The sequence below is a fragment of the Auxenochlorella protothecoides genome (assembly GCF_000733215.1).
Source record: "Auxenochlorella protothecoides strain 0710 unplaced genomic scaffold scaffold36, whole genome shotgun sequence".
Classification (NCBI taxonomy): Eukaryota; Viridiplantae; Chlorophyta; class Trebouxiophyceae; order Chlorellales; family Chlorellaceae; genus Auxenochlorella; species Auxenochlorella protothecoides.
Genome location: NW_011934143.1, coordinates 143,061 through 170,141, shown reverse-complemented (window position 1 = coordinate 170,141; position 27,081 = coordinate 143,061). Strand labels below are relative to the sequence as shown.

General features: G+C 65.4%; 10 protein-coding genes across 10 annotated transcripts in view; 6 read left to right on the top strand and 4 right to left on the bottom strand.

Moving 5' to 3' along the window:
* Nucleotides 1-152: 152 nt before the first annotated feature.
* F751_3341 (tRNA threonylcarbamoyladenosine biosynthesis protein TsaE) lies at nt 153-1,024 on the bottom strand (the record flags this gene model as incomplete). Its single annotated transcript, XM_011397718.1, has 3 exons — nt 153-469; nt 675-766; nt 882-1,024. 3 exons carry the CDS (start codon nt 1,022-1,024, stop codon nt 153-155), a joined length of 552 nt encoding a protein of 183 aa, XP_011396020.1.
* Nucleotides 1,025-1,578: 554 nt separating this feature from the next.
* On the top strand, nt 1,579-2,869 carry F751_3340 (Peroxisome biogenesis factor 10; the record flags this gene model as incomplete). Its single annotated transcript, XM_011397717.1, has 2 exons — nt 1,579-1,640; nt 1,897-2,869. 2 exons carry the CDS (start codon nt 1,579-1,581, stop codon nt 2,867-2,869), a joined length of 1,035 nt encoding a protein of 344 aa, XP_011396019.1.
* A 625-nt stretch (nt 2,870-3,494) lies between these two features.
* Nucleotides 3,495-5,153, bottom strand: F751_3339 (Monoglyceride lipase; the record flags this gene model as incomplete). Its single annotated transcript, XM_011397716.1, has 5 exons — nt 3,495-3,784; nt 3,966-4,152; nt 4,294-4,396; nt 4,547-4,719; nt 4,857-5,153. The coding sequence occupies 5 exons, from the start codon at nt 5,151-5,153 to the stop codon at nt 3,495-3,497; spliced, it is 1,050 nt and encodes a 349-aa protein (XP_011396018.1).
* A 424-nt stretch (nt 5,154-5,577) lies between these two features.
* Nucleotides 5,578-7,937, top strand: F751_3338 (putative mitochondrial-processing peptidase subunit beta; the record flags this gene model as incomplete). The annotated part of the gene is made up of 6 exons (XM_011397715.1): nt 5,578-5,745; nt 5,965-6,618; nt 6,745-6,873; nt 7,019-7,343; nt 7,551-7,684; nt 7,851-7,937. The coding sequence occupies 6 exons, from the start codon at nt 5,578-5,580 to the stop codon at nt 7,935-7,937; spliced, it is 1,497 nt and encodes a 498-aa protein (XP_011396017.1).
* A 591-nt stretch (nt 7,938-8,528) lies between these two features.
* On the top strand, nt 8,529-12,537 carry F751_3337 (NF-X1-type zinc finger protein NFXL2; the record flags this gene model as incomplete). The annotated part of the gene is made up of 6 exons (XM_011397714.1): nt 8,529-8,658; nt 8,761-9,028; nt 9,241-9,308; nt 11,179-11,408; nt 11,588-11,726; nt 11,951-12,537. 6 exons carry the CDS (start codon nt 8,529-8,531, stop codon nt 12,535-12,537), a joined length of 1,422 nt encoding a protein of 473 aa, XP_011396016.1.
* Nucleotides 12,538-13,036: 499 nt separating this feature from the next.
* Nucleotides 13,037-19,771, bottom strand: F751_3336 (putative BsuMI modification methylase subunit YdiP; the record flags this gene model as incomplete). The annotated part of the gene is made up of 19 exons (XM_011397713.1): nt 13,037-13,234; nt 13,359-13,874; nt 14,155-14,648; nt 14,873-14,996; nt 15,249-15,308; nt 15,488-15,588; nt 15,703-15,835; nt 16,036-16,150; nt 16,299-16,477; nt 16,648-16,927; nt 17,174-17,324; nt 17,413-17,539; nt 17,729-17,846; nt 18,069-18,193; nt 18,347-18,429; nt 18,679-18,793; nt 18,942-19,106; nt 19,347-19,415; nt 19,715-19,771. 19 exons carry the CDS (start codon nt 19,769-19,771, stop codon nt 13,037-13,039), a joined length of 3,210 nt encoding a protein of 1,069 aa, XP_011396015.1.
* Nucleotides 19,772-20,294: 523 nt separating this feature from the next.
* F751_3335 (Ubiquitin thioesterase otubain-like protein) lies at nt 20,295-22,348 on the top strand (the record flags this gene model as incomplete). The annotated part of the gene is made up of 7 exons (XM_011397712.1): nt 20,295-20,524; nt 20,714-21,082; nt 21,260-21,321; nt 21,471-21,665; nt 21,712-21,803; nt 21,924-21,995; nt 22,151-22,348. The coding sequence occupies 7 exons, from the start codon at nt 20,295-20,297 to the stop codon at nt 22,346-22,348; spliced, it is 1,218 nt and encodes a 405-aa protein (XP_011396014.1).
* A 228-nt stretch (nt 22,349-22,576) lies between these two features.
* On the bottom strand, nt 22,577-24,579 carry F751_3334 (40S ribosomal protein S27-2; the record flags this gene model as incomplete). The annotated part of the gene is made up of 5 exons (XM_011397711.1): nt 22,577-22,608; nt 22,764-22,861; nt 22,987-23,117; nt 23,745-24,037; nt 24,192-24,579. 5 exons carry the CDS (start codon nt 24,577-24,579, stop codon nt 22,577-22,579), a joined length of 942 nt encoding a protein of 313 aa, XP_011396013.1.
* A 72-nt stretch (nt 24,580-24,651) lies between these two features.
* F751_3333 (hypothetical protein) lies at nt 24,652-24,849 on the top strand (the record flags this gene model as incomplete). The annotated part of the gene is made up of 1 exon (XM_011397710.1): nt 24,652-24,849. One exon carries the CDS (start codon nt 24,652-24,654, stop codon nt 24,847-24,849), a length of 198 nt encoding a protein of 65 aa, XP_011396012.1.
* An 839-nt stretch (nt 24,850-25,688) lies between these two features.
* The window catches only part of F751_3332 (AP2-like ethylene-responsive transcription factor PLT2), a gene marked incomplete at both ends in the record, with an annotated part of 2,898 nt that continues 1,505 nt past the window's right edge, over nt 25,689-27,081 (top strand). The window contains 3 exons of the mRNA XM_011397709.1: nt 25,689-25,739; nt 26,028-26,108; nt 26,217-27,051. Of these exons, the coding sequence (XP_011396011.1) occupies nt 25,689-25,739; nt 26,028-26,108; nt 26,217-27,051 (967 nt within the window). The remainder of the gene's footprint in view (nt 25,740-26,027; nt 26,109-26,216; nt 27,052-27,081) is intronic.

The window sequence follows — 27,081 nt, the reverse complement described above, 5'->3', positions numbered from 1 at the left end:
GCCCTCGGGGCGCCACACGACTCCTGACCGGACAGACGCGCGACGCCCCTGCCACACTGTACATACCGCCACCGACCAACGCAGGGAAATTCAGGCTGGGGTGGGAAGGACGGAAGGAAGGGAGATGAATGCAACGGTAGTGCCCCGCGGGCTCACGCCTGGGCGTCCCCGGATTGATCCTGGACATCCAGGCCGACCCGGTGGCCCAGGGCCCTCAGGGCCCGCACGACCTGCACCCAGCGCGCCGCGTCCCGGTCCGGGAAGGAAAGCGAGAACAGGCGTCGCTCTTCGGCCGCCCCCGCCACGCAGGCGATGCGCAGGGTGACGGGGTGGGCAGGGGCGCAGGCGCCCAGACGCTCGGGCCACTCGATCAGGCAGGTGCCGGCGGCGAGGGCGGAGGGCAGGTCCAACCGTGCCAGGGAGGAGGGGTCTGTCAGGCGGTACAGGTCGTAGTGGTGGTACAGGCGACCTGCAGGTAGTGTTGGGGGGGGGGGGTTACCAGGTTGGGCGCAGAAGGGCGGGGACGGCGGGCAGCAGGGATGTGCGAAGGTGTGCAGGTCACGACTGGTCCCGCGTGCATGGAGGTGTGGGGCGCAATACAAGGAGGGGCCATCTCAGCCCATACTGAGGCAAAATCATCAGCCCCAGAACGACATCCCCGCACAGCACAACACCTGTTGCATCTTCATAAGTATTCTGTAAAAGGTAGGTGGGGGACGGCACATCCAAGCAGGGTTCCTTCAGAGCGGCGCGGATGAAGGCGCGGCTGCGCAGTGGGGGGTGGACTAGATTAGTGGCAGGACCCATCATGTCCTCAACCTCAAAGCATACATGAACGAGCCCATTATCCGCCTGAGGCAAGTTTCACTCTCCAAAGGCACCTGAAGTGCGACTTGCCGGCTCCCACTTCGCCATACAGGAGAAACGCATCCCCAGGAGCACTGGCAGAGGCGATGAACTCCGCGAGCCTGTCACTGGCCTCTGGGCCGGTGGATATGAGATCAATTCTTGCATCGCTATGCATGCACCGAACGCTGCTCACCCATCGCGACGCCCTCAGTCGCCGGCAGGCCAGGCTGCCCAGGGAGGGAGGCAGCCTGAGGAGAATCATTCAGCCACCACTCCTCCGCACAATGAGTGCACGGATCCGCATTTTATCAACACATTGCGACTTAGATCATCTGTAGTTTGTACATGCGCTCATTCCTTATCGCATGGGCTTCACCGCATCATGCAGTGCCTGCACCACGGGTGTCGAAAAAGCGCGGAGGGTGTCGGGAATCCCGCATTACATACCTCTTTGTTACGAACGATGCAGGCTGTGGCGACTAGCCATACATTCTATTTCCTAATCTTACAGTAAATAGTACTTTATTATCACGCTCCTTCCCAAGATGGGACCCTACTCGGTCGCTCTTGCATAAACTCGGCACACGGGAGAATGGCCGAGCCTGCTCCGGGACCATCCCCGCGCGCCTTCCCCCCTGCTGGCCAGGCCAACCTCATCAGAGCTACTCAAAAAGTGAGTTTGGGCCTGTGATGAGCGAGCAGTAAAACGTCTGGCGCATGGTGCGTGCGATGCACCGTCACTTTCCAGCAGCCCTCATCAAGGCCTTGTTGCTCGCCGTTCCCAGGATGAGGTGTACCTCCAGCAGCTCAGCGAGGCGTGTCACGACAGTGTGAGGCGCCTGCTCGGCCCAGGTCCTGCGCTCAAGTGGGCCAAGTGAGTCCTGGAGGAATGCATGTCGATTGGGGCATCTGTGTCTTCCTGGCCTTCCATGCCTGAGGGTAATGCAATGTCTGACCCTTCCCATTCTACCCATTCGACACTCTTTCCCCTCAACCCCTCCCCCACCCCCACCAAACCGCTTCCCCCCACCCCCTCCGGCCTTGCAGGGAGACCCGGGTTCTGGCGGAGCTCCTCTACTATGCCTGCACCACCGGCACGGGCCGGCAGACGTTGGGCGAGGAGTATTGTGACATCCTGCAGTCTTCTGGCGGCCGCGGCCTGCCCCCCTCCCCGCTCCAGCGCGGGGCCCTGACCCTCCTCCAGTCCCTGGGCCCCTACTGCCTGGAGCGGCTGGGAGCGCCCGTGGACGAGGAGGCCGAAGCCTGGCGCCGCCTGCGCCAGTCCGCGCAGCTGGGCGCGCGCGCAGACGAGGAGCGCGAGACTGAAGATACTCACCGGGGTGCCTCGCCGGCGCGCCGGGCGTGGGCTGCGCTCGCGCGTCGCGTGCGAGAGGCCCTGCGCGCTGTGCAGGGCGCCGCCGGCTCCCTGGCGGAGCGGCCTGCCATGGTCGCGCTGCACTCCACGCTGCGCGAGCACGGCGGCGCGCTCCTGCGCTTCCACCTGGCCCTGTTCTACGTCTGGGGCGCCTACTACGCGCTGCCCAAGCGCCTGGCGGGCGTGCGGTACATCTCCGCGGGACGGGAGGCCGGGGGAGGACCCTCCTACCGAACCCTGGGCTACCTCCTCCTCGCGCAGCTAGGGGCCGGCGGCATCATGGCGCTGGTCGCCAGACGCGGCGCGGCACGGCATGCGGCCGGGTCGGGGCCCGCCGCCGCCATCGTGCACGCGGCGATGGTGAACGCGGCGGGCGCGCGCTTGCCGGACGTCCACCCGCCGCCGCGGGCGGCCTCGCTGACCAGCCGGGGCAGCGGTGCGGCCGAGTCGGCGGCCGACGTCGCGCCGCGGCGGCGGTGCCCGCTCTGCCTCTCGGCGCGCGTGGCAGCCACCGCGGCGCCCTGCGGCCACGTCTTCTGCTGGACCTGCATTGCGGAGTGGGCGGCCCAGAAGCCGGAGTGCCCGCTGTGCCGCTCCGACTGCCCCACCTCCAGCCTGGTCTGCATCACGCACGCAGATTTTTGAACTGGACGAGACGACCCAGTGCCTATGGAGAGCTCCATTCCGGTGGAGGGCGGGGAGGCATGTGATCAGAGTGCAGCAAGCGTACACCATTGTATAGAGCGTGAGGACCCGGTCACCCTTCCTCGTGCACTGCCTGGGATGGGGTCGCCAGGCCGGCGCCATGCTGCCTCAGGGGCGCATGCCCCGCTGGCAATGTCCAGACCCCAAACCGCACCAGTTTAGATGTACAGTCATGGTGGGAGAACAGACATGTCGACATCAGGGGGTCCCCTGGGAGGAGCCATGCAGGTTGGATTGGGGGGTACAACAGGTGGGAAGCACAGGAGATCAGGTACACATCGTGTCTTTGACAAGTGGAATTCTTGCAAGCGATGCAATGCGTGTGGCAGCTACCGATTCTTCCTCGGGGTAGTCAGGAAAGAGGGCCTCGCCGAGTCATACTAGCAAGCAATTGCTGACGCAGGGGCCGAACAGTGCAAGCTGTAAGGGAGGGAGGTGGTGCGGTGGGCGGGGGGAAGGGACCAGGCGACAGTCCCTGGCGCAGATGTCGCCTCCTGCAGGGGACGATGCGCCGTCCCCAAAGTCCATCCCCGGGCGGGCGAGTGCTTCATGCACATGCTTCCTTTCAAAGCCGGGCCTGCATCCAGGCAATTAGCTCCTCCAGCAAGATCTCATTCCCGCCTTCTTTGAGCAGCACATGCCACATGTGGTTCACCAGGCGGATGGTTTTGTCGGTGGCCCGCGCCTCCCGGTACAGCGCCTTGGAGCCGTCCGGGTCGCACATGGAGTCATTCTCCGAGTGCGCCACGATGAATGGCAGCGTCACCTCGCCCAGCCGCCCCATGATAGACTCGGTGCAGCGCAGGTACTCATTGGCGTTTCGCACGCGGGTGTTGATGTGCGCCACCAGCGGGTCTGTAGGTGCCGTCGCGTGGGGATTTGGCGAAGAGGGAGGGCGAGGATATTGGAAGGGTCCAGCACTCCAAGACCAAGATTTGAGGTCCTGGGAGAGTTGTCCATGCCTGCGCCCCATCAGTGTGTGCTCCAAGGAGATCCCCCCCGCACAGCTTCCCCTGGCCCCAAAAAGCAAGCTCACCCGAGTCCCACTGGTCCTGCAGGACGGGGTTGAGCTTGTTGCGGTCCGTCGCCACGATGGCCGCCCAGGGCACGATGCGGCTGAGCAACGCCGCCACGGGGCGCATGTAGGGGTTCAGGCCGCGGCGGGAGACGCGCTGCAGCGACAGCATGGGGGCCAGAAGCACGAGACCCCGGAACAGGGTTTGCTGCGGTAAAAGGGGAGTGGGAAGGCCGTTGGTTCTGGGCAGCGGGTTCCAGAGCAGGGGATGAACTGCTGTGGATCAATCCTGTGCCCCGGGCCAGCACATGGGCTCTCAATGGCAGGACGTCAAAACCTAGGCACTCACGTCCTCGAGCGCGGCATGGAGCGCCACGCAGCCGCCCATGGAGATGCCAGAGAGGAAGACCGGGAGGTCACGGAAGCCGGGCACGTCCACCTCGCTCAGTGTCCTTTTGGCATGTGGTGGTTGTGGTGGTAGTTTTGATGGCATCGAGCGCCAGGGCGTGACGCATAGACAGATGCAAGCCCGACCCAGGATCACAGCTGCCCGCCCAGCAGTGCCCATGCCTTAAAGTGACTTGGTGCATCTCGACACCCACCGGCGCAGGAGCAGGACGTCGTTCACGTAGTCCTGGAAGGACTCCACAAAGTACCGGAGGTTCCTGGCACCATCTGAGCGGCCACAGCCCTGATTGTCCAGGGTCACGACGCTGATGCCTGCCTCGTTGAACTTCTGGACCCAGCCCCCATACAGGGGAGGTTGCCCCAGTTCCTGCAGCATCAGGTACGGGCACGAGGACACACATCGGTATGGGCTGATCCACGCCTGAGACACGCGTCGGCAAGGATCTTGGCGAGCGGGCACGGGCAAATGCGCCTGTTGGTCAAAAACCCTTCTCATCCGCCTACCTCGATCTGCAAGAGCTCGAACAGGCCGTGCGCGCCGTGGCCATGCACGAAGAGCAGCACGGATCTGGCCTGGTCTGCAGGCCAGTAGAAGGTTTTCAACCTCAGGCCCTGCGCATTGACGAGATCCCTCTCCGCGCCGTGGGGGCCCAGGTAGGTGGCAGGGTCGACGTCGTCGTACGTGGTGTGCGGCACCCCGCCGGATGAATCACGAGAAGCCCCAGCTCCAGTCTTGGCGATGGGCTCGCTGGCAGCCTTCTCTATGCCATTCGTCTGGATCACGGTGGCAGCCACGGACATGAGGCTGCGGTTCCGGAATTCGGATAGGGCCGTTCGGGGCTCCGGGGCAGCAGCAATGCTGATTCGGCTCCAGGGCGATTGTTCAAGCAGTTAATCAACGAGTAGTTGTGGAACGACCGACACCTGGTCGTGGGCATGCCTTGCCTGACCCAGCTGCGCTTGGCTGGTGTGGGCAGCATGGGAAAATGAGCAGTACCTCCCCCGGGGGGTAACCTCCACGCGCATTCACGCCTGCAGGCACGATTGCACTCCCTGGCGACATGTGGTGCACCCCCCCTGCCCCCGGAACCCTTGCCCAAACCCCGCACCGTGCTGTCGGAAGGTCATACCGCTGCAGGCTCGGTGAAGTTCTTACCACTCCAGTCTCGGGCCTGGAGGTGACTCATCGGCCCGGTGCCTGCGTCCCCGCACCCCCGCTCCCGTCATGCTGCGGCTCATCAAGCGCAACTCGGGGCTGCTGCAGCAGCTGCGCGGGTATGCTGCCTCCTCTGAGGCCGCGGTGGTAGAGAGCGAGGTGTTCACCCGCTACGCCTCCCCCTTCCCCGCCCAGCTGAACCTGACCTCAGCCCTGGCCCAGCTCCCGGAGACCAAGGTGGATTATAGTATAGGCTTGTTGTTGTTATCAGATGCAGGGACAGTGGGATCGCCATCGGCCTCGCGGAGCCGGGTTGGCGCATCGATCGTGGACCCCCATGTGTTGAGACCACCCCTGCTCTGGGTCGTTCTAAGCCCGTCATCCCCTCCCTCTCCTCCGTTCATCACCCCTTCATCAATCCTTCCCCCTCCCTTATCCCTTCAAAAACAACACCAGGTTTCCACCCTGGCGAACGGCCTGCGTGTGGCCAGCGAGTCTGTGCCCTTTGCCGAGACGGCCACGGTGGGCGTGTACATCGACGCCGGCAGCCGGTTCGAGACCGATGCCACCAACGGCGCGGCCCACTTTCTGGAGCACATGGCGTTCAAAGGCACGGCCAGCCGCGGTGTGCGCGACCTGGAGGTGGAGATCGAGAACCTGGGCGGGCACCTGAACGCATACACCAGCCGCGAGCAGACGGCCTACTACGCCAAGGTGTTCCAGAAGGATGTGCCCCAGGCGGTGGCCATCCTGGCCGACATCCTGCAGAACAGCAAGCTGGAGGAGCGCGCCATCGCGCGCGAGCGCGACGTCATCCTGCGCGAGCAGCAGGAGATCGAGGGCATCCCCGAGGAGGTGCTCTTCGACCACCTCCACGCCACCGCCTTCCAGCACTCCCCCCTGGGCCGCACCATCCTGGGGCCCGCGGAGAACATCCGCTCCCTCACCCGCGCCGACCTGGTGGACTACATCACCACCAACTACCGCGCGCCGCGCATCGTGGTGGCCGCTGCGGGCGCCGTCGATCACGAGGCCCTGGTGGCCGCGGTGGAGAAGGGCTTTGGGAAGCTGCCCTCCGATGGGCCCACGGCCTCCCAGCTCGTGGACAAGGTGCGTTGGTGATTGGGAAGGGGGTGGACGCCCGGGTGTCATGCGGGGCCGGGGGACAAAGAGGGGCGCGGTGGCAGCGAGGAGCGGGGACGACTCAAGCCTCCCGAACCCCTTTCTGAACCTCAGGAGCCCGCGCTGTACACCGGCAGCGAGGTGCGCATCAGGGACCCTGACCAGGCCAATCTGCACTTTGCCCTGGCCTACAAGGGCGCCTCCTGGGCCGACCCCGACTCGGTTCCCCTCATGGTCATCCAGGTGGGTGTGTGTCGTGTGTGGTGGGGGGGTGGGGGGGAACTTGATGCTCAGGAGGCTGTACCTCAGTGGTGGTGTGCGGGCGCGAGTGCCTAGACATTCCTTCCCTCAACCCCCACCCACCCACCAACCCACTCATCATCCGCAGACGCTGCTGGGCGCGTGGGAGAAGAACTCTGGCGCTGGGTCCGAGGCGGCCAGCCCCCTGGTCCAGCCCCTGGCGGTCAACGGTCTGGCCAACTCCTTCATGGCCTTCAACACCAACTACCACGACACCGGCCTGTTTGGCGTCTACGCCGTGGCCGACAACGACGCCGACCATGAGGACCTGGCCTGGACCATCCTGCACAAGATCACGGGGCTGACCTACGGTGTGAGCCAGACCGACGTGGACCGCGCCAAGAACCAGCTCAAGGCCTCCATCCTGTTCTCCGGCGATGGCACCACAGGCACGTGGGATCTTGTGAGGTGTAGTGAAGATGAGGGGGAGCTGGGCGGGAGGGAGGGGTGAGGAGGGAGGGGTCGATCGGGGGGTGAAATGGTCACAAAGTTTGCGGAGGTAAGGCTGACAGAGGTGTATGTGGGTTGCGGCTGCCCTCAGAGCTCTTGCGATGGACTCGCTCCGAGGTGGCCACCCTCGCCCATCGTTCTCACCCTGCCTTTCACCAACCAACCCCCAGGCATGGCGGAGGACATCGGCCGCAACCTGCTCGTCTACGGACGCCGCATCCCCAAGGCCGAGCTGTTTGCGCGCATCGACGCGGTGGACGCAGCCGCGGTCAAGGACGTCGCCTACCGCTTCTTCAACGACCAGGTGGGAGGGAGAGATAGAGAGGTGGAGGAACTGAGGGGTGCAAGAAAGGTGGATGAGGATGGGTCTGCAAGGCGCAGGTGCTTCCTGCACGAACCCTACCACCGCCGAGGTCAATGAAACTGCCCCGCATGCTGCTCCTCACCATCTTCAGAACAACACCCCGCAGGATGTGGCCGTGGCTGCCCTGGGGGACACACAGTTCCTGCCCGATTACACGTGGCTGCGCCGGAGGACATACTGGCTGCGGTACTGAGGGGGGCGCAGGTCCCTCCCCTAGAAATCCCCGGGCATGATGTGCCTGCCGGGTTTTAAGATGTAGAATGCGCGTGCTGCAGGAGTTCAGGCTCGGTTACCAAAAGGGTTGAAGGGCAAAGTGACAGAAGCGGGTCCCCATGCGCGCGCGCGCGCCCCAAGACCCGGCACCTGCGCGTGAAGTAGCCGTGCGTCTTCCTGGCTCACTCCACATTAGGGCAGGACATGCGGACGCTGGACACGACAATATTCATAAGGCACGGGAATGTCGTATCTGAAGGCCTATGCCGTGGCGATGGCCTCGCTACTCGCTGGGGCGACCGTGGTGCACCACGTCTTCAAGCCCGATCTGGCAAGTGGCATGTACTTCGATGGTCACAGGACATGATGCGTGCATGGCTTGATATGTATGTTAATGTTTTTAACGATTACCCTCTGCCTTCTGTATACATGATGCAGACCATTCCACTCGGACACCCTTTCGAGGGTGTATCCAGCGTTGGCCCTCCAGCCGCACAGAAGACTCCAAATTAGGATCAGGTGGCCTTGCTGTGCTTGCTCATCCGTCTGAGTGTCGTCGAGCATGCACGCCATGGAGCTGGCCCTGCAGGGCTACAATGATCCCCAGCCACACCTGCTCGCTCGAGTGAGGGAGCACCTGGCAGAATGCCAGGATGATGCAGCAGTGTGCCTAGTATGCCTGGAGACCATAGCATCAGCAGGTAGGGATGCTGGAGTGGTGACTGCCTGTGGCCCTGGAGAGCCATCGATGCCATACAAGACTGCTTGGCGCCACGGCCCCCCCCCCCCTCACTCATCCCCAGAAGCTGTGTGGTACTGTCGTGGGGGGTGCTACGTGATGACCCACCTTGGCTGCGCACAGTCCTGGGCGCGGCAGCAGCTGGACGCGGCAGACGCCAAGACAATCCACAGCCTGGGTCAAATCGAGCGTGACCCCGGCCAGGCCCCGCCCACGTGGGCCTGTCCCAAGTGCCGCCATGAGTATGCAGCCTCTGCCATCCCCCGGGACTACTCCTGCTTCTGCGGCAAGGTGGCAGAGCCCGCGGCCGACCCCTGGCTCCTGGCGCACAGGTGCGATCTTGGAGTCGGAGGGCTGGAGGGGTCCCTTCACGATGGTGTCGTGACTGGCGTGCAGGCAGTGCACGCTGACGTGCCAGTGGGGCTTGACCATGCTTGGTCAGAGCTTGCAGAGCAGACTGCCATCGTGCACCTGACTTCTTCATCTCAAAGGAAGGGTGACTCCAGCGCTGACCCTATTCACTTCATTCAAATTCACCATGCAGTTGCGGCGGGACCTGTGGCCGTCCGCTCCCCGGCTGTGGGCACCCCTGTGCCCTGCTCTGCCACCCAGGTACGTCGTCTGCCTCGCAAAGAATGCCTGGTGCTCTATGGATTTTCAACTTGTCAAGTGGCACTTCGCCACTGCCCAAGCGATCTCACCGTTGCCCAACCATACTCCCCCCACTTCTGGTACACTTCACTGCCATTCAACCCTCAGTCTCTCCTCACCCCAGGCCCGTGCCCGCCGTGCCCGCGCATGCTCCTCGCCAGCTGCCACTGCGGGGCAGCCTCGGAGCAGCGGCGTTGCCACAGCGCCGCCTTTGCCTGCGGCGCTGTCTGCGGGAGGCAGAGGGGGTGTGGACATGCCTGCTCTCAGCCCTGCCATGCGGTGAGCGCAGACTGGGGTGGCAGGGGGTGAAAACCTCCAATGAATGGGAAGGGGACGGGATCTGCAGGGGCTCAGCTCCTGGGTCAGAGTGGCAGCAATCCTGCAGGCACACCCATGTGCCAGGACACAATCCACCTGTCACCCACCTTTCCACCTCAGAAACCACTCTGACACAACCCTCTCACCTGCCCACTCAACACACACAGGGCCCCTGCCCTCCGTGCACCGCGTCGAGCATCCTGCCCTGCCGCTGCGGAGCACAGGTCTTCAAGAACGTGCAGTGCTGGGAACGAGGCACGCGGTCGTGCAGCAAGACGTGCGGCAAGCCCTTGGGCTGCGGGGCGCACACCTGCGCGTTGGTGTGCCATGCCGGCCCCTGCCCCGCCTGCCCCCTGGCGGGCCGACAGACCTGCCCATGCGGCAAGACGGCGGGGCGCGCCGGCGCCGGGTGCGGGGAGGAGGTGCCCCCCTGCGGCGCCACCTGCGGGAAGTCCCTGCCCTGCGGCCAGCACACGTGCGAGGAGCGGTGCCACGCCGGGCCCTGCCCCTCCGCCTGCCGCGCCTGGGTCGACGGGACCTGCGCCTGCGGCAAGACCAGCCGCCGCACCCGGTGTGGGGAGGAGGTGCGCTGCGACCGGAGGTGCGCCGCCATGAGGGCCTGTGGACGGCACGCCTGCAGGCGCCGCTGCTGTTCGGGCGACTGCCCGCCGTGCGAGGAGGTGTGTGGTTGGAGTGGGTGGGGTGAAGAGGGGGGCCAATGCGAGGGGAGTTTGCGAGGGTGCCAAAGGGCGCTTGCATCTGGAGAAGGGAACTGCATGGAGGGGAGGCGGCGGGGCTACACCGCCGAGCTTGTGCACAGCTGGGTGGATGCGCGGGGCATGCAGGGTTTTCGTGGGTGACGCCTAGGCCTGAGGGACGCTGCGGTGAGCGGGGGGCAAAACATCCCCTACAACCTGGGCCAAAACTCTGCCCGCCAGAGCTCCCTCATCCCCCTCCCAAGTACCGCCCCACCAGGTTTGCGGGCGGAGGCTGCGGTGCGGCAGCCACCGCTGCGCGGCGCCGTGCCACGCCGGCCCCTGCCGCCCCTGCCAGATGAGGGTCACGCTGACCTGTGCGTGCGGGCACAGTGCGCACACCGTGCCGTGCGGCGCCCAGCGCGCCGCCGCGCCGCCCGCCTGCCGCCAGCCGTGCGCCGTCCCTGCGCCGTGCCGACACGCCGGCGGGGACCCGGCCCAGCGTGCGCAACATGCCTGCCACTACGGCCCTTGTCCGCCCTGCCCGCTGCCCTGCGGCACTCGCCTGCCCTGCGGGCACCTGTGCGCCAGCGAGGCGTGCCATGACGCCGCTCCCACGGCAGTGGCAGAGTACGCCGCCCCCCGGCCGCCACCGGCGGGCGGGGCCGCGGCGGCGAGTGGTTCCGCCGACCGAAGCGTCGACCGAAGCGGACCCGTGTCGGCCGCCGCAGAGGCGACGGAGCGGGCTGTGCGGGATGGACAGGCGATGACGCCCTGCCCGCCTTGCATGCACCCTGTTGCGGCGCCCTGCCTCGGAGGCCACGAGGTGCGGCAGCTGCCCTGCAGCGCAAGCGGCCCCTACGCCTGCGGCGCGCCCTGCGATAAGCCGCTGGCGTGCGGGCGGCATGCTTGCGCGCTCGCCTGCCACGCGGGACCCTGCACGCCCTGCACGCGCCGGTGTGGGGTGGCGCGGGGGGCGTGCGCGCACGCCTGCCCGCTCGCCTGCCACCCGGACGCCTGCCCAGTGTGTGTAGAGCTGGTGCAGCAGGTGCGCTTGTGAGGGGGTCTCAGGGTGCGCCTTTACAGCTCCCTGCTGCAGTGCACTGCGTGCCATCGGTGCTGCATCGAGGTGGGGCTGCGCTCGCCACGAGTTTGTCCCCGAGTCCCAATCCAAAGCCATGGCTGGTCTCAATCCCCGTACCCCCCGGCCCCTCGCCCCCCTCCCAGGCATGCCACTGCGGCAAGTCGACGCTCAGCATCGCCTGCGCGCAGCTGACTGGTCAGGAGTCCCGACCAGACCGCGACCTGCGCAGCTGCGGGGCTGTCTGTCTCCGCACGCTGCCCCTGTGTCCCCACCTTTGCCGAGGTCGGTGTGGTCCGGGGAGGGGGGTGGGCTGCCTTGAGCATGGGCAGATGGCCATGCATGTGTGTCCATAGGCCAGCGAGGTATCACCAATCGGCGCAAGCGTGGACATGCGACGGTGAGGCTCTCCTTGCCCACACGAGCGTAGCCCTGGCACCTGTGTAATTGTGCTTGTGTCCCTCGATGCCAGCCCTCCCAACAGAAGCCTCCCCGTCCCGCACTCTCAGAGCCATGCCACGGGGGCCCCTGTCCCGGGTCCGGCACCTGCCAGGAGCTGGTGACGGTGCGGTGCGCCTGCAAGGCGACCAAGCAGCGGATGCCCTGCGTCGAGGCGCGCGCGCTGCTGGCGAGGAGCGGGCGGGAGCCCCGGGTCGAGGACGGCGTGGCCCTCCGCCTGCTGCCATGCAGTGCCGCCTGCAGGGCCAAGCCTGGGCCGGCGCGCTCCGAGGCTGCTGCCGCCAAGGGACCGGCGCCGCCTGACGAGGCGAGCGGCATCCCTGCTGCGGCTGGGGGCCCGGCGGCCCCCAAGCCACGCTCGGGCCTGCTCCAGCGCGCGGCTGGGGAGGGAGGAGCGGTCGACGACGGCAAGAAGATAGGCCACCGTGTAGCGCGCCCTGCCGGCCCCAGTCACCCCCCCGCGCCGTCCGCCCGGGAGCTGAGGCTGCGGCAGCAGCGACAGAGGGTGCTGGTGCGGGCCGGGCTCCTGGTCGCGGTCGTGCTGCTCGTCGTCGGTCTGGCGCTGTGCCTCACCAGGCTGCTGGCTGGCGCCGATGCCTGGGCCCGCAGAGCCTGGGGCCAGCCTGGGGCAGCCTGAAAGCTACTGAGAGAAAAGCTGTGGCTTTGTCACCCCAGAAGGCGTGCCCTCCATGAATGGCTGGTAGGATTGATGAGACGCTGTGATTCATGCACCCACCAGCACTCTTCATTCCCTGCATCAATTCTAGCTGACTGGCGTGCATTGGACCTCATCTGGCGCAGGGTGAGCAGGAATCGCTATGACATGCAATCATGCTGTCTTACGTGTAGGATGTCAAAGGTGCTCAAACAAGGTGAACAGGATCACTCGAAAAGGGAAGATGTCAGAGGCGCATCCATGACAGTTGCCTTAGGCCTGCACTGGTGATCATTGCATTGCTGAAGTAAGAGTAGGCAATACTCAAAAAGAAGTAAGCCCTCGCAAATCCTGGAAGGAAGAGCATCACTGCCTGGTGTCGACCCGTCTGGACAGATCATACTGGAAACTGAGCTAGAAAACAACACCATCCACAAGCCAGCCTGTGCCAGTTTCAAACTTGTGCAATTCACCTCGTCACTCAGGCCGCCACAAGGACCGCCTCGGCGAGCCCCCGCAGCGCATGCTCGGGTCCCAGCTCTCGCTGCGCTGCGCGGCACTTGGGGCACCTCCAGTCCTGCAGCGGGTCCTCGTCATTGCGCGCCGCCTCGCGGCCTCGGCACGTGGAGTGGGAGAGCGTGGGCGGCGTAACATCCGCCGCTGCACACCCCACGCACGACTGCAGGGATTGGAGCGATGGGAGCTGTATGTGATGACCCCGATGTGTTAGGCTGTGGGCCTGAGCCGTCATGCTGTGCATCGAATCCGCCATGCACTGCCCCACACCACCCACCCCTGCTCACCACCATGCAGGCTGTGCCCCCAGTCTTCCGACACAGCACGCACAGGCTCCTCCTGGGCTGGGTGGGCGTCGGCGTCGCGGGCCCTTGCTCAGCGTCCAGGGCATTGCCCGCCTTGGCTCCATTGGCAGGGCACGTGGCCGCGCCGCCGTGCGCCTTCTTCTTCTTGCTGCCGCCCTTCTTGCCGCTGGCAGAGTGCTTCCGCTTTGGGGCGGATTGGACAGGCGCGCCTGCAGGGAGGGACACCGACACCACTGCCTCTGGCCGCTGGCCGCCTCCAGACCAGTCCTGGCTCGGCCCTGATGCTCCCCCTGCCAGGCTCGCGGGCCCCTCCACGGCCGTCTCCCCTGGCGCCGCGACGCCAGATTCGCCGCTGCCCGGCCCCTCCAACCCCGCTTCCCCTCCGTTTGCCAGCGTCTGCTCGAACATGAGCCGGTTGCGGCGCACCAGCTCTGCCCGCTTCTGCTCATAGTCGCTGAGGCCCAGCGCCGGCAGCTGGGCTGCCGACGGCGGGGAGCCCTGTCAGGTTGGGAGCAGGGTGGGCGGGGGTGGGCGTTGAGCCGGCCGGCCATCCTCACGAGGGCGCTGCTCGCGACGCAGCCCCCGCAGGAGCAGTGGACTTGGAGCACACAGTACTCTGTGCAGGGCCGAGGACCGAGGACCGGAAATCTCATCCTCCACCACAAGCTCTAAGATGGTGCAGCAGGGCAGGCTGTAATGATGGTGCACCGCTTTCAACCTCCCAGAGGGAAATGGTTTCCTCCAACCCCCTCCCAAACCCCCCAAAACACACCCTCACCACGCGCTTCTTGTCGCGGAGCAGGTCGTGTGCGGTGCGCAGCTTCTGCCTGGCCGCCTCGGCTTCCCGCGGCCACTCCTCCACCCCCGACTCCACGTTGATGCGCTCGTCATGCTGCCACAGCTTGTGCATGCCCACCTCGCCGTCGTCATAGCAGACGGTGTGCTCGGTGCTGACGGCGTCGTAGTGCGCCACCACGCCCGAGTAGAAGGTGGCGTCGCCGTCCCACCACACGCGCACGCGCGCGCCCAGCGCGTCCTCACGGCACACTGCAAGCTGCGCGCCGGCGTGGCCGGACAGCGCGGCGGCCTTCATGCGCTGCGTCAGGCACTCGTAGCGGCGCTGCCCCGCCAGCAGGTTCATGCAGGTCTTGCAGCCGCCACAGCGCTGCTTCAAATTCACCGCCGAGGCGGCCGCGGCGGCGCGCGTGCGCCGCATGCGGTCGCCCTCCAGCGTGTGCCGACCCTTCAGGATAGACAGCGAGGCGCGCGCGTCTGCATGGGATGAATTTGGGGGGCGGGGCTGGGCGGCTGGGATACCAGATGGTGCGCAGTGGGGGATATGTGTTAAGACAGGGGTCACCGCAAGCGTGAATCAAGGGATGCAGGATCATACTTGCTGTCTCGCCCATCGTTACAGGTCGCAGTGACCTGCAGCAACCAGGCTTACATCCAAGCATATGACTGGTCAAAATCCAACTCCCCCCAATGTTCCCCACCTGCCAGCGCCTGGCTCAGCTTCTCAGCGTGCTTGAACTTGCCCGACCGGATGGCCGCAGATGCGGCGCTCTCCTTGGCTGCAAGGTTTGCCTCGTATGGGATGAGGTCGTCCGGATGGCGCCACTGTGTCGTGTGTGAGAGGCGGGGGAGGGTGGGTCAAGTGCTTACACTTTCAGTAAAGCACAGGCGACGCTCACAGCCACCTGGCCAGGCTGGGCTAGATCAGAGGGAGGATACGACAACAGCGCGAGGCAGACTTCACTGCACCCCGTCTCCACTCGTCACGGGCATGCCCATGCACTTCTTGGAAGCCCAGCTGACGTCAACGGATCTCCTCTGACTGCCACGTCCCCTCCACTACGAGACACTTGTCACCTGCCAGACGGCGCCATGCACTGGGAGGTAGTTGACCAACACCCGCTTGTCTTCTGGCGCCTGAAAGGGACAGTCAGGAAGAGGAGGTGGAGGACATGAAGGCATCAATGCACCCCTTCGAGCGCTTGCGGCGGACACAGCCCCAGCTCAGTCTCCTCGGCAAGCCAATGCTTGGACTGCCGCAACATGCAGTTTGAGGGACGCACGGCCGCAGCTGCTCGCCAAAGGAATGAGCGCACCACTTGCTGGGCCATGGCAGCCGAGGCGGCGTGCGACGGCAGGGAGGCAACCCTCTGCTCGGAGCTGAGATCTGCGAGTGCCTCGGGCGGCAGCGTCCGGCCTGCATGGTGGTCCAGTGCATTGCTGTGTTCCGAACACTGCCCCTGGGTGTCCTGCCTCGTGTCAAAGCCAGTCCATTCCTCCCCTGCGCACCCCTGCCCTCCATCCCAGTCACCTGTGGGCAGCGACATGGGGTCCAGGACCTCCACAGGCCACCATGCGCCCGACTGAGGGTCCAGCGCCCAGCACAGGGGGCCGATCATGTCGGCGTCCGAGAGCAGGCCCGGCAGGCGCGAGATGTTGCGCACCTGGAGCGAGGGCAGAAGGAAGGTAGGGGGTGGTCGGTGTGGAGTCGAGTGTCACGCTAGCTCTCATGATGGTGCAAGGAAGGCCCGGAGCCTTTCCTCTCAACCTGCCCGTCATGCAGCAGCCCGCGTCTCGACTCTCACACACCACAGCACAGAAAAGATCTGGTCTGATAGGCCCCTCCCCCAGCGCATGCACCCACCTCATAGGAGAAGCGTGCATTGTTCTTCAGCAACTTCGCGACGGTGTTCGAGGCGTCCCACCCCCGCTCCTGCATCCTGTGCAGGTAGGAGTCAACCTCCTCGGGCCTGGCCGGCCTGTGGTGTGGGATGTTTGGGGGTGGGGGGGGCCTGTCACCGGCGACATTGGTGATGTGCCCTGGCAGACCCTCCTCCAGGTCCCACCCCAGCGACACCACAGCCTGTGGTGACCCCTCACAGCACCCCCCCCTCCCCCTCCGCACACCTCCCCACTTCTCCGATGAAGTCCCCCAGCGGTAGAAAGGGCGTGGGCACGGGGTGCTCCGACATGTCCTCCACCGCAAACGCGCCCAAGCCACGCACCCACCACCCGGCGCGGGGCCAGGCCTCTTTGTCCCAGGGGATCTGCAGGCGGGCCACGCCCGACAGCTGCCCCTTGCGCGCCTGCCCGGGGGATTGGGTGGGGTTGGGGGGTGCAGTGCCAGGATTATGTGCCAGCACCACTGCCTGTGCTACCCCCTCGTGTGCTCTGAGGGTCAACATGTGCATGCAGCGACTCATGCGGGCAGTAAAGCCAGCCACCAAGCCCCAAGGCAGGCCACCCGCTGCCTCACCCGATGCACCAGCGCTGCCTGAAACATGTCCTTCTCCAGCTCCCGGTCCCGGCCCGCCTCCTCGGTCTGGGCCAGGATGACCTCGGCCGTGGCCTCGCGGGCCGCATTGGTGGCGGGGTCCAGCCAGTCGCCCGTGGTCAGGTCGGGGAGGGGGGCCTCCACGCCCTCGGCCTCGACCTCGCCGGCCACGGCGGGCTTTGGGCGGGACAGCAGGTAGGGGAAGAGCACCGCCTCCTGGAGCTCATCCAGGCACACAAAGCTCCACAGGTTGGGGGAAGGCCTGCGCCGTGTTGGAGGGGGGAGAAAGGGATGACATGGCGTGCTATGACCAACGTGGCTGGTTTCACTGTCAGCAATCTCCAGATCGTGTTTAAAGGTGGGGGAACTGAATACCACAATGACTCTCCAATGGCCGAAATCTGTCCCATACCCAGGTCTAGCCAGTGCAGGGGTGCAGCAGGCAACCATGGATTCCAGTGTCCAGCCAACGGCTCACCATGTCAAAATTTCTCACCAAAACACCCACCTGCCAGCTTCCGGCCCGGCATCTGCCATTCCCTCCCGGACAAGTGCATCCATCCGCCGGTTGCTGACCCCCGCGGTCTGGTACTTGAAGGCGTAGGGCTGGGCCAGGCGCTCCCCCAGCCAGCGCGCGACTGGCACGGTCACCGCGTTTCCTGCCGCGAGGGGAGAGGACCAACTGGATAAAAGCCCACAACATGCGCGGCGGCCTCTCTCCACCACAGCCCGACGCACAGCACCCACCCAGCAGATCCCAGCGCTTGGCGGCCGCTGTCTCTGCATCCACGTCCCGGGGTCGCGCCAGGCGGTGGCCCCCCAGCCCCGGCCCCGCCAGCGGCCAGCAGGGCTTGGTGTAGCCCTCCGGCAAGCCCTGTTGGTTTCGACAAGGTTTAGAGGTGGGGCTTGCAAGGGGCCAACGTCAATCCCTGACAGGGTGCAGACTCCATCCACTTGGCCCCTCGGCAACACAACACAGATAACAGCAAGCACGCTTCCACTATGTGCCACAGCAGGGATCCCCACCCAGCCCTGTGTCCCCAAGTTTCCCCCGCCCCGTCACCTGCAGCCGCTCGGCATCATCACAGCGCAACATGCCGCTGAGCCCGGAGGAAAGGAGGAGCAGCATGCGGTCATTTGAGGTGGTGAATGTGGGCACCACGTCCTCCCCCGCCGGCGAGCTGTGAGTTTGGTAATAGGAGGGAACGAGGAAGATGCGTGAGGCTTCAGAGGCGGGGGGGTCTGATTGGTTGGGTAGCCATTCTGGATGCGCAGCAGGACCCATCGCTGCACCCCTGAGGCTGGCCGGCCCTGGTTCGGGACAGCAGCCAGCTTGCTCGGCTTATGGACCTCCCCCTCTCCTGCCCGAGCACCCGCTCCATCCCCCCCTCCCAGGCACCCACATCGCGTTGCCGAGGTCGATGGCGTAGGAAACCTCCCGCGCCGACCGATCCGAGGAGCAGTAGCAGCTGTAGCACAGCTGGCCGTCGAAGAGGTGCTTGCAGGACCCCGGGCAGCCCATGGCGCCCTGCATCGATGGAGCGGCGCAGAGCTGCAGTCTGGTGCACCGGCATGGCTCGCCTGCTGTGCACGCCCGGGACACCCTTGTCAAAACCCTCCCACACGCATCTGGCGCTTGCAGCAACGCACGGAGCGCTTGCAGCAACACACAATCCCTCACCTGGGCCAGGAGCACGTCCCGGGCATCGCCGTGCATGGAGGCCACAATGAACACTCGCCGGCGGCGGTTGGGCAGCCCAAAGCCTTGTGAGGAGCACGAGGGGCGGAAAAGTAGCTGCTGACCGACCGCTGCAGCGATATCCCCTGGAGAAGGAATGCCCTTGCAGCGCCGCGCCGTGCCGCAACCCAGCGCGCGACGGAGTCAGCGCCGCCATGCGTCAGTCCTACCTCTGCAGGTTGACACTCATACCCACCACTCCTAGCCCGGGACCTTCCGCCCCCAGCCAATCATCCCCTCCACCATCCCCCGGCAGCACCCCGCCAGCCAGCCACCTGCGGAGTTGACCACCCGGTACGCCCAGGATCCATACCCAAGCTCCTGGAACTGGCGGGCGATGTACTGCATCACAGGGGGCTCGCCGTTGGCGCGGTCCAGCAGCGCCTCCACCTGCGAGCGGCAGGGCCGGGTCAATGGGACGGGAGGGGAGTGGGGAGCGGCGCGCGACGTGGGCGCCAGGCCGGCTGCATGGGTCGGACCGGGGAGCAGGGCCAGATCAAAGCAACCCCCCGCACCCACCCAGGACCGTCTCGCTCACGTTCTCCAGCAGGACCCAGGGCACAGGGCGGCGGGCTCGGGCCGCGACGCGCAGCAGGCGGAAGACGTGGCGCACGAGGCCCGTGGACTTGCCCTCTAGACCCCGGCGCAGCCCCGCCCGGCTGACGTCGATGCAGGGGAACCCGGCAGCCAGCAGTTCTGTCTCCTGGTGAGCGCGGCGGGGGTGGGTGCAGGGGTGTGGGGTGAATGCAGGGAGAGACTCATGTGCCCAGTGCACACAGGGGCGCGTGATGATGGGGTCCTGCCTGCTGCGGGGTCGGGGGGCCGGCCATGCCTCCTGCCCGTCTCGACACACCTGGCCAGGAAACCTCAGGAACAAAGCCCTCGGCCCACTCCCCACCCACACCCAGCGACCCCGGCCATGCCTGCCCGTCCGATCACCCACCTCGGGCAAACGCTCGAGGGCAGCCACATCCTCGGTGATGTGCACCCCCGGGAACGCAGAGGTCAGCACCTGATCGTCAGGGATGCATGGAGGTGTAAATAGGGCATGGGGGTTCAGATGAGGGGTTTGGGCACCCTCCCACCTCATTCAACCCCCACATGCTCCGAGCCGAGTTTCCCAACGGTGGGTGGGGGGCCGGAGGGACCCCCAGCATCACCTGCCGGGCGCCTTGGTCCGCCTCGCACAGCAGGATGACTTCGTGCCCAGCCTGGGATCAAGCAATGCGCAATGAGTGAATTAGCATTCACATCGCTTGGATCGTAACCCAGAATTCATCAACGATCAGCGCGCGCATGGGGAGGACGTACCTGGTGCAGCCCCAGGTCGAGCGCCCCTGCTCCCGAGAAAAGGCTGGCAACCTTCATCAAGCCTGTTGACAGTCCAGAGAGCCAGGTGTTTCGAACAATTATTGATGAGCGAGATCCCTCGGCACAGGCTTAGGGCTCTAATGCTGCAGTGTCCCGCCCATCGAACCCTAATCTCGGAAGCTCTCTCCGCAAGAAAGTGGCGCTCGACTGCCGAAACATTGATCACAAAACTTCACGCTGAGCACAGCACTGGCATACTCTCGAAGCTTGAACTCGGTGACTGTCGTACAAACCTACCCGAAAGCACTCTCCAGATCAGGACGAGGAGCATCTGCAAGCCTCCATTATCCCAGCACCACGGCAACGACAGCCTCTGATCGGCCCTGGAGCCGGTCAGGTCTGAGTTTGTTCTTTAAGTTGCGCTGCTATTCAAGTGAGTACTATGTCCAGCAGCCAATGCAGCGGGTACGGTGCGCCTATCGCCCAGGGCCACAGCTCCCCGACAGGCTCTCGGGTCTTTGGAGGGTCCTCCACGCGCCCCACACCCGAGGCATCCGTGGGAGAGGTGGTATTCGAGAGCATGAACACGGCAGAAGGAGGGGCGTCCGTGTCGGCGCATCCTGCCGCAACAGCCAGCCAAGCCTTCGGGGAGACCTCCGGGGTGTCGGGCTCCAACTTTGGCCCGGAGCCCTCCGTATCCCAGCACGTGGGATCCACTGCTGATCCGTGCATGGCCCCAGGCTGCAGCAGCAACAGCGTCGATGAGGGCAGCACGCTGGGTACCAGCCAGGGGGCGCCAGAGCTGGCCCGGTGAGTGCATGGGTGAGAGGGGTGTGAGGAGAACTCATGCTGCCAGGAGGAGCCTGTTCGCCGACTGGCCCACATTGCCGAGAGGGTGCAGGAGACAGTCTGCCAGGGTCAATGGATCAAGCTGCCCCCCTGAGCCCTGCCAGGGCCTGCTGCGTTCCGAGCCCAGCCCCCATCGTCCTGTCCTCCCAGCGTCTCCTCGAGCGAAGCGATGATGCTGGGTGCCCCCATCGAGGCTTCCGAGGTTGCAGATGGCACGGCCCCCGGCGGCCCGCTCTTCCCGGACCGGCCATCAGACGCCGACATCATCGCCTGGGAGAATACCATCCGCGAGGCCGGACCCGGGAAGCAGGCGCTGGTGGGCCAGCCCGAGCCCCTGTCCTCGCTGGCGGCAGAGTATGTTGCCGGCTCGCCCGTCTTCCTGTCCAAGATCCAAACCCTGGAGGGGGCCTACGGCCTCATCCGACGGACGCGCGGGGACGGGAACTGCTTCTTTCGCTCCTTTGTGTTTGCCTTCATCGAGCGGATGCTGCTGATGGGGGATGACGCCGAGAAGGATAGGTGTGGAGTGCGGCATTGAAGCGTGGATGGCCTTTGTGCAGGGTGCCCTTTGAATGGCCCTGAAGAGGAGGTGCAACCTGACCAGAACTGATTCAGAAGACAGCGCCTGATCCAATGTCCTCGTCACTACACTGTGGTTGCATGCTGACCGTGTCAGGCCTCTCCCCTGGTCCGCAGGGTTCTGGCTCGGCTGGCAGAAGTCAAGAAGCAGCTGACCGAGGCTGGCTATGAGGAGATGGGTGGGTCAGGGCATGGGGGGTATGGAGCGCCCTGCAGGCTCCTACACCTTGGCACAGGCTGTGACAATCTGTACTGGGCAACAATGGTTGTAACTCTGCGGGTAGCATGCCTAAGCTCTGACGACCCTGCTTCAAAATCCCCACGCCAGTGATGGAGACTCCCATGGATGCCATGCTTGACATGGTCAGAAACATCGGGAGCCCTGTGGAGCCCCTGTCCATTGATATTCTGGAACAGAATATGTGCTCTGGCAAGTCGCGCAAGGAGAAGAGGGACGGGTGTCTTGCTGCGCCCAGCATGTTGACTCTGACCATGTGCAACCCTGGATCCCAGTGGAACAATGGTGAGCCTACTCAGGCAATCTGCCAAACCGGTCCTTCCCCCAACAGAGTACATCAGCAACTACGTCGTGTTCCTCATGCGGATGATCACCAGCTGCGAGATCCGGAGGCGATCAGACTTCTTCGAGCCCTTCATAATGGTGAGTTGTGGGGGGGGGCCCATGGGCCGTGCAGCAAGACCAACCCTGAAGCAGCAGCACGACTGCGATGCCGGCGATGACACAGGTGCCCACACCTCCTCCACCCCCCCACCTTGGCAGGGCATGAGTGACCTCGGCGTCGGCCCCTTCTGCCAGCGCTTTGTGGACCCCATGGACGAGGAGAGCGACCATGTGCACATTGTCGCCCTCACCAACGCGCTGCAGGCAGGTTGCCATGGTCCATCACTGCAGGGGCCGCCGCTGGCTCATTGGTTGGGGGAGCCCCCTGGCCGGTTGCCCTGCTGCTGATCGGCAACCCCCCCCTTGCAATGCCCCCTTTCCTCCAGGTGCCACTGCGCGTGGTGTACCTGGACCGCAGCGCCTCGCCCGGCGGGCACGGCGGGCCCGGTGCCGGGGACGAAGCCCACGTCGACATGCACGATTTTGTGCCAGAGAGCCTGGCAGGTGCAGCGCCCGTGGATCCCAGCGTCCACCTACTGTACCGCCCGGGGCACTACGACATCCTCTACCCCCGCGCTGGCTAGCAACCTGGCACGGCACCCATGGCGGCGCTGGTGCGCATGCCACTGTGGCCCCTGTGCCGGCCCCAGCTTGCCTCACAAGGCAGCTCCCATCCCCCACCAGGACCCACGACCCTCATGATACTCCGTTTCCCAGCTTGAAGCCCAACTGGTGCTAGAAGAGCGGCAGCGTTACAGACGTCAGTGCACACCCAGCCATGGCCTCCAGGCAGGCGGGAGGGGCACAGACGATCAGCTGTCAGCCTTCCGCCGGAAAGAGCAGCCTGGAGTGGAGTAACAGGGGTGAGGGATGTAGGCCAAGCGCCGCACGAGGGATGCATGCAGGACCAAGGTATGTGTGCAGGCACACACACGCACACTCTGCACTGTGACCAGGGTCGCTGCCCCATCCACAGGGCAACCCTGATCTCTTCCTCACCCTCGGTCAGACGAGCCTTTCCGCCGGTAGGGACGCACAGGACGGTGTTGCAGTTAGTGCACACCACCACGGTCTGGGAGTGGCTGAACACGGTGGTGCTGCGCAGGGGAGGGGTCGGGATGGGGTCAAAAGGATGATCCTGGCTCTACATCAGCCGCGATCGTCCAAGCACGGGAGAGAGATGAGTCGCCACCCGCAGGTCAGGGGCGCGCCCATAACTCACATGTTGAAGCACCCCTGGCACTTGACATCCATGAAGTAGGAGTTTGGGGAGGCAACCAGGCGGTGAAGCTTGTGCTTGCGCTTCTCCAGCTCCTTAGGAGGGTTCAGCAGGTCGATATCGCAGGCGAGCACCTGCGAACGGCGATCCAGGGGGAGGCACAGGTCGGAAATATTCCATGCACACAGCGAACCGCCCCGAAAGAGTCACAGAAAGCTACGACGGGGACAGCGAAGTCCCCCCAGGTGCCCCGCCAAAATCAGTGCGGGTCCGCCTCCTTGCCCCGTAGAGGGCGTCTCAAGCATCGCGCGGGCAGTGGGCAGCCGGAATGATGCCATGCCGCAAGCTAGAAACATCACGGCATTGCCCAGGCTCAGCCAGCGTCGCGACACTCGCGTGGTGCTGGCTTCGCCTCCAGTGCGGCGCCCCGGTCGCCGTCCCGGCCCACGCCACGCACCATCTTGTGCAAGTCTCCTGCGTCCTGTGGTTCTTCGCTGTCACGAAAAGAGACAGAGCCCGGCAGGGAGCTCGAACTTGGAGGCGAAGTCGAGAGGTGAGGGACGTTGTACTATTATGACGCTTCCCGCCAAGATTGCACAGGTCGGGGCATCGACCTATTTTGCTGGTGCCCATGCTGATCATGAGTCTGGCAGCCTCCCAATCCAAACCCTGAAGCCATTCCAGGGTTCTGGTCACGTTACAGCGACGTCACGGTCAATGGCTTCTGTGAAGCCTGATGTGAGGACATTGGTGGCGAGGACTTTGTCATACTTCCTCTGCCGCCTCTGTTCATAGTCTGCATACCCCTCAGTGGCCGCGAGCTGCTCCGACGTGAGGGGGTTGCCCTGGAGCAGGAGCGTCTGCAGGCAGATGCAGCCCACCAGCACGGCTGGCGGGATGACGGCCAAGGAGTTTCGCTCCAGGTTCAGCGTCTGGAGCTTTTGTAGTCGGCCCAGCTCGGTGGGGACCTCCACGAGCCTGTTGTCAGAAGCAAGCACTTCTGTCAGGGCCACGCACTTGCCCAAGTTGGGCGGCAGCCTGGTCAGCTTGTTGCCTGATGGATAGGGGTGTGGCAGCGGTGCTCGGTGGCGTTTTCTGGATCCTCCCCGACTCCAATCTCCAACCCAGACATGATTGGCAAAACAAGCAAGCGGAAAACGCAGCACCATTTTCTACTCTCCTCATCTCTGCATGCCCGGCCAGCTCACCGGACACATCGAGCTGCGTGAGGGCTGTGAGGCATCCGATGCTGGGGTCTACCTCCTCCAGGTGATTCTGAGAGAGAGTGAGGACCTGTAGGAGCACCAGGCCTTGGAGATCCGGCAGGTGCGTGAGGGCATTGCTGGCCAAGTTTAGCACGCGGAGGGACCGAAGCTGGGACAGCCCAGACGGTAGGTGACGCAGTGCGTTGCTCTGCAGGAGCAGGCGCTTAAGGCTGCTGGCTTCGAGCACCCAGTCCGGGATGCTCTGCAGGTTGTTGCCCGCTGCATCCAGCACACGCGCATTCCTGAGTGCCGTCCTCACTTCCTCCGGCAACTCCTGAGTACGAGATGAGGGGCGGTATCTGTAACAGGCCAGGAGGCACGGCCTCTGCATGATGATGCCGGAACAGGGTGCGCGCCTCGTCGCGAGTGCCAACCCAACACGCCCGCTTCGTCACAGGCGATCATGATGCACAGCATGCATTTGGATTGTTACCTTGTGCCCTGCGCTGCGGACCGATATTATCCCGGAGGCCTGCCAGGTTTTTATCTGTCGCTCCTTGTCTCGCTTGGTACGAGGTGTCAGGGAGTGTCTGCCATCGTCTGGGGAGGAGCAGCAGCCTCCCATGGGACCCCTGGCAGCCTACTGCCGCATGGCAGTTAGATATGGGACTCGCTGTGCCCTGAATGGGGCATCCAGCACCCAGAGTATTCCTGTGCGAGAGAGAATGAGTATTCCTCAGTGCATGTCTACCAGGGTCAAATGCCTGGGGACCCAAGCCACCTGGGACCCTCCGAGCGAGTCACATGGCATCCCCGCGTTGGACTGCATCCCGCACAGGAGTGAGCATCCCGGTCGAGGGAGTCAGGAGGTCAATGGTGGATGAGACCCGAGTTTCTAATCCTTCCTTGCTCCGCGTCGTCAGGTCTTTCGACGAGCACCCACCAGCCCCTGCCTTACCAGGTGTCGGAGCGTGGCCCCCCCCCCTTCGCGCAGCATGGGCCCCAGTCCGTGCTGATCGAGACCGAGAGCGCATTACACGCTGGTTGCAGCATTGAGCACGGTGTGCCAGGCGTGCGAGTGATTCTGACCGGCCCCCCCTATCAGAAAGCAGGTAACACCCCATGTGCGGGAGGAGTGTAGGTCAAGGAGGCGCGCGGCACCTCCCTTCCCCGCCGCCCCAAGCCATCTTGTCTGGGCCCGACTTGACCCTGCCCAGCATAACCCCAACATTACATTGTCTTGGCCACAGGAGGACGGGAGCGGGGCAACGGGAGCAGGCCCTGACCCTTCCACGCGACCAGGCCTGCCAGATACCGGCTTGTGCTCAGCGTCCACAACCCACCCAAGGTGCGTTTCGGGCCCCGATCACACCCCCTGCATGCCCTGAAGCCCTTTCGGCTGGCCCCGCATCTTCCCTGTGATCGTTGTGGTGTCCGAGAATACCTCGGACGCCACCGTGCCTCCCCGCCCCGCCCCCCGCGCAGCGCCCTCCCATGGACATGGGCGTTGATTTGGGCCCCAGCGAGGGCCCCGGCCACCTCGGGAACTCGGTGATGCAGCTGCTGGGCCCCGGCTACCTGGACGCCCTGGGCCTGCTGTCCGGGCATGGAGGGGGTGGAGGAGGAGGGGGAGGCCCCACCCCAGGCTTCACCCCCCCCCTCCCCGACCTGGCCGACCACGCCCACCTGCACCACCCCGACCTGCTCCAGGCCTACCTGTCCAGCACCGCCCCGAGCGTGGCCGGCGCAGGGCACATGCCGGGCCTGGGCGAGCTGCACCACCACGCCGGGCACCAGAACCAGCACCAGCACCAGCATCAGCACCACCCCGGCCAGCAGCAGGGGCTGGAGGGCCTGCTGGGCCTGGGCGGGCTGAACCCGCTGGCCGGCACCAGCGTGGACAATCCGCTGGCCTCCTACGTCATCGGCAAGTCCGGCCCGGGCGGCGAGCTGGCGGCCTGGGGCCTGGGCGGCGGGCAGGGCGGCGCCCCCGGCGGCGCGGACCCCTGCACCGCCACCTCCGAGCAGACGGAGGGCGGCGACTTTGATCCGCGCGCTCACGCCGGCGCTCGGCACGTGCTGGAGGGCATGGTGGAGATTGGGCACGGCGGCAATGCCAGCGCCCGCGCGCGCGATGCGAACGACTACGCCAGCCCCGCGCCCGCCGCCTCCCACGGCTACGAGAGCCTGGGCCTGGTGGGCGCGCACTTCCCCGGCACGCCGCCGCGCGTCGCGGGTCTGGCCGCGCCCAAGCCCTCCCCCAGCTCGGTGGTGGCGGCGGCGCGGCGGCCTGCGCGCGGCGCCGGCGCCGCTGGCGCCGGGATCGGCCCCGACGGGCCCCCCCTGGGCCCCGGCGCGCGGAAGGCCGGCGCGGCGGGGGACAAGGCGGCGCGCTCGTCCCAGTTCCGGGGCGTGACCAAGCACCGGCGGAGCGGCCGCTTCGAGGCCCACATCTGGGTCAAGGACCTTGGGCGCCAGGTGTACCTGGGGGGCTACGAGTGCGAGGAGCACGCCGCGGAGGCGTACGACATCGCGGCGCTCAAGTGCAAGGGCCGGCGCGGGTGCAAGACCAACTTCGACCTCACCAAGTACGCCGACCTGCTGGGCTGCATCAACCGCATGACCATGGAGGAGCTGGTCATGGCGGTGCGGCGCCAGAGCCAGGGCTTCAGCCGCGGCACCTCCTCCTTCCGCGGCGTGACCCACCACCCCTCGGGCCGGTGGGAGGCGCGCATTGGGGTGCCGGGGTCAAAGCACATCTATCTGGGCCTGTTCATCGAGGAGCGGGAGGCGGCAAAGGCCTACGACCGCGCCCTGGTCCGGCTCAGGGGCAGGGGCGCGGCCACCAACTTTGCACTGGGAGGTGAGAGCGCGCGCGCGTGTGTGTGTGTGT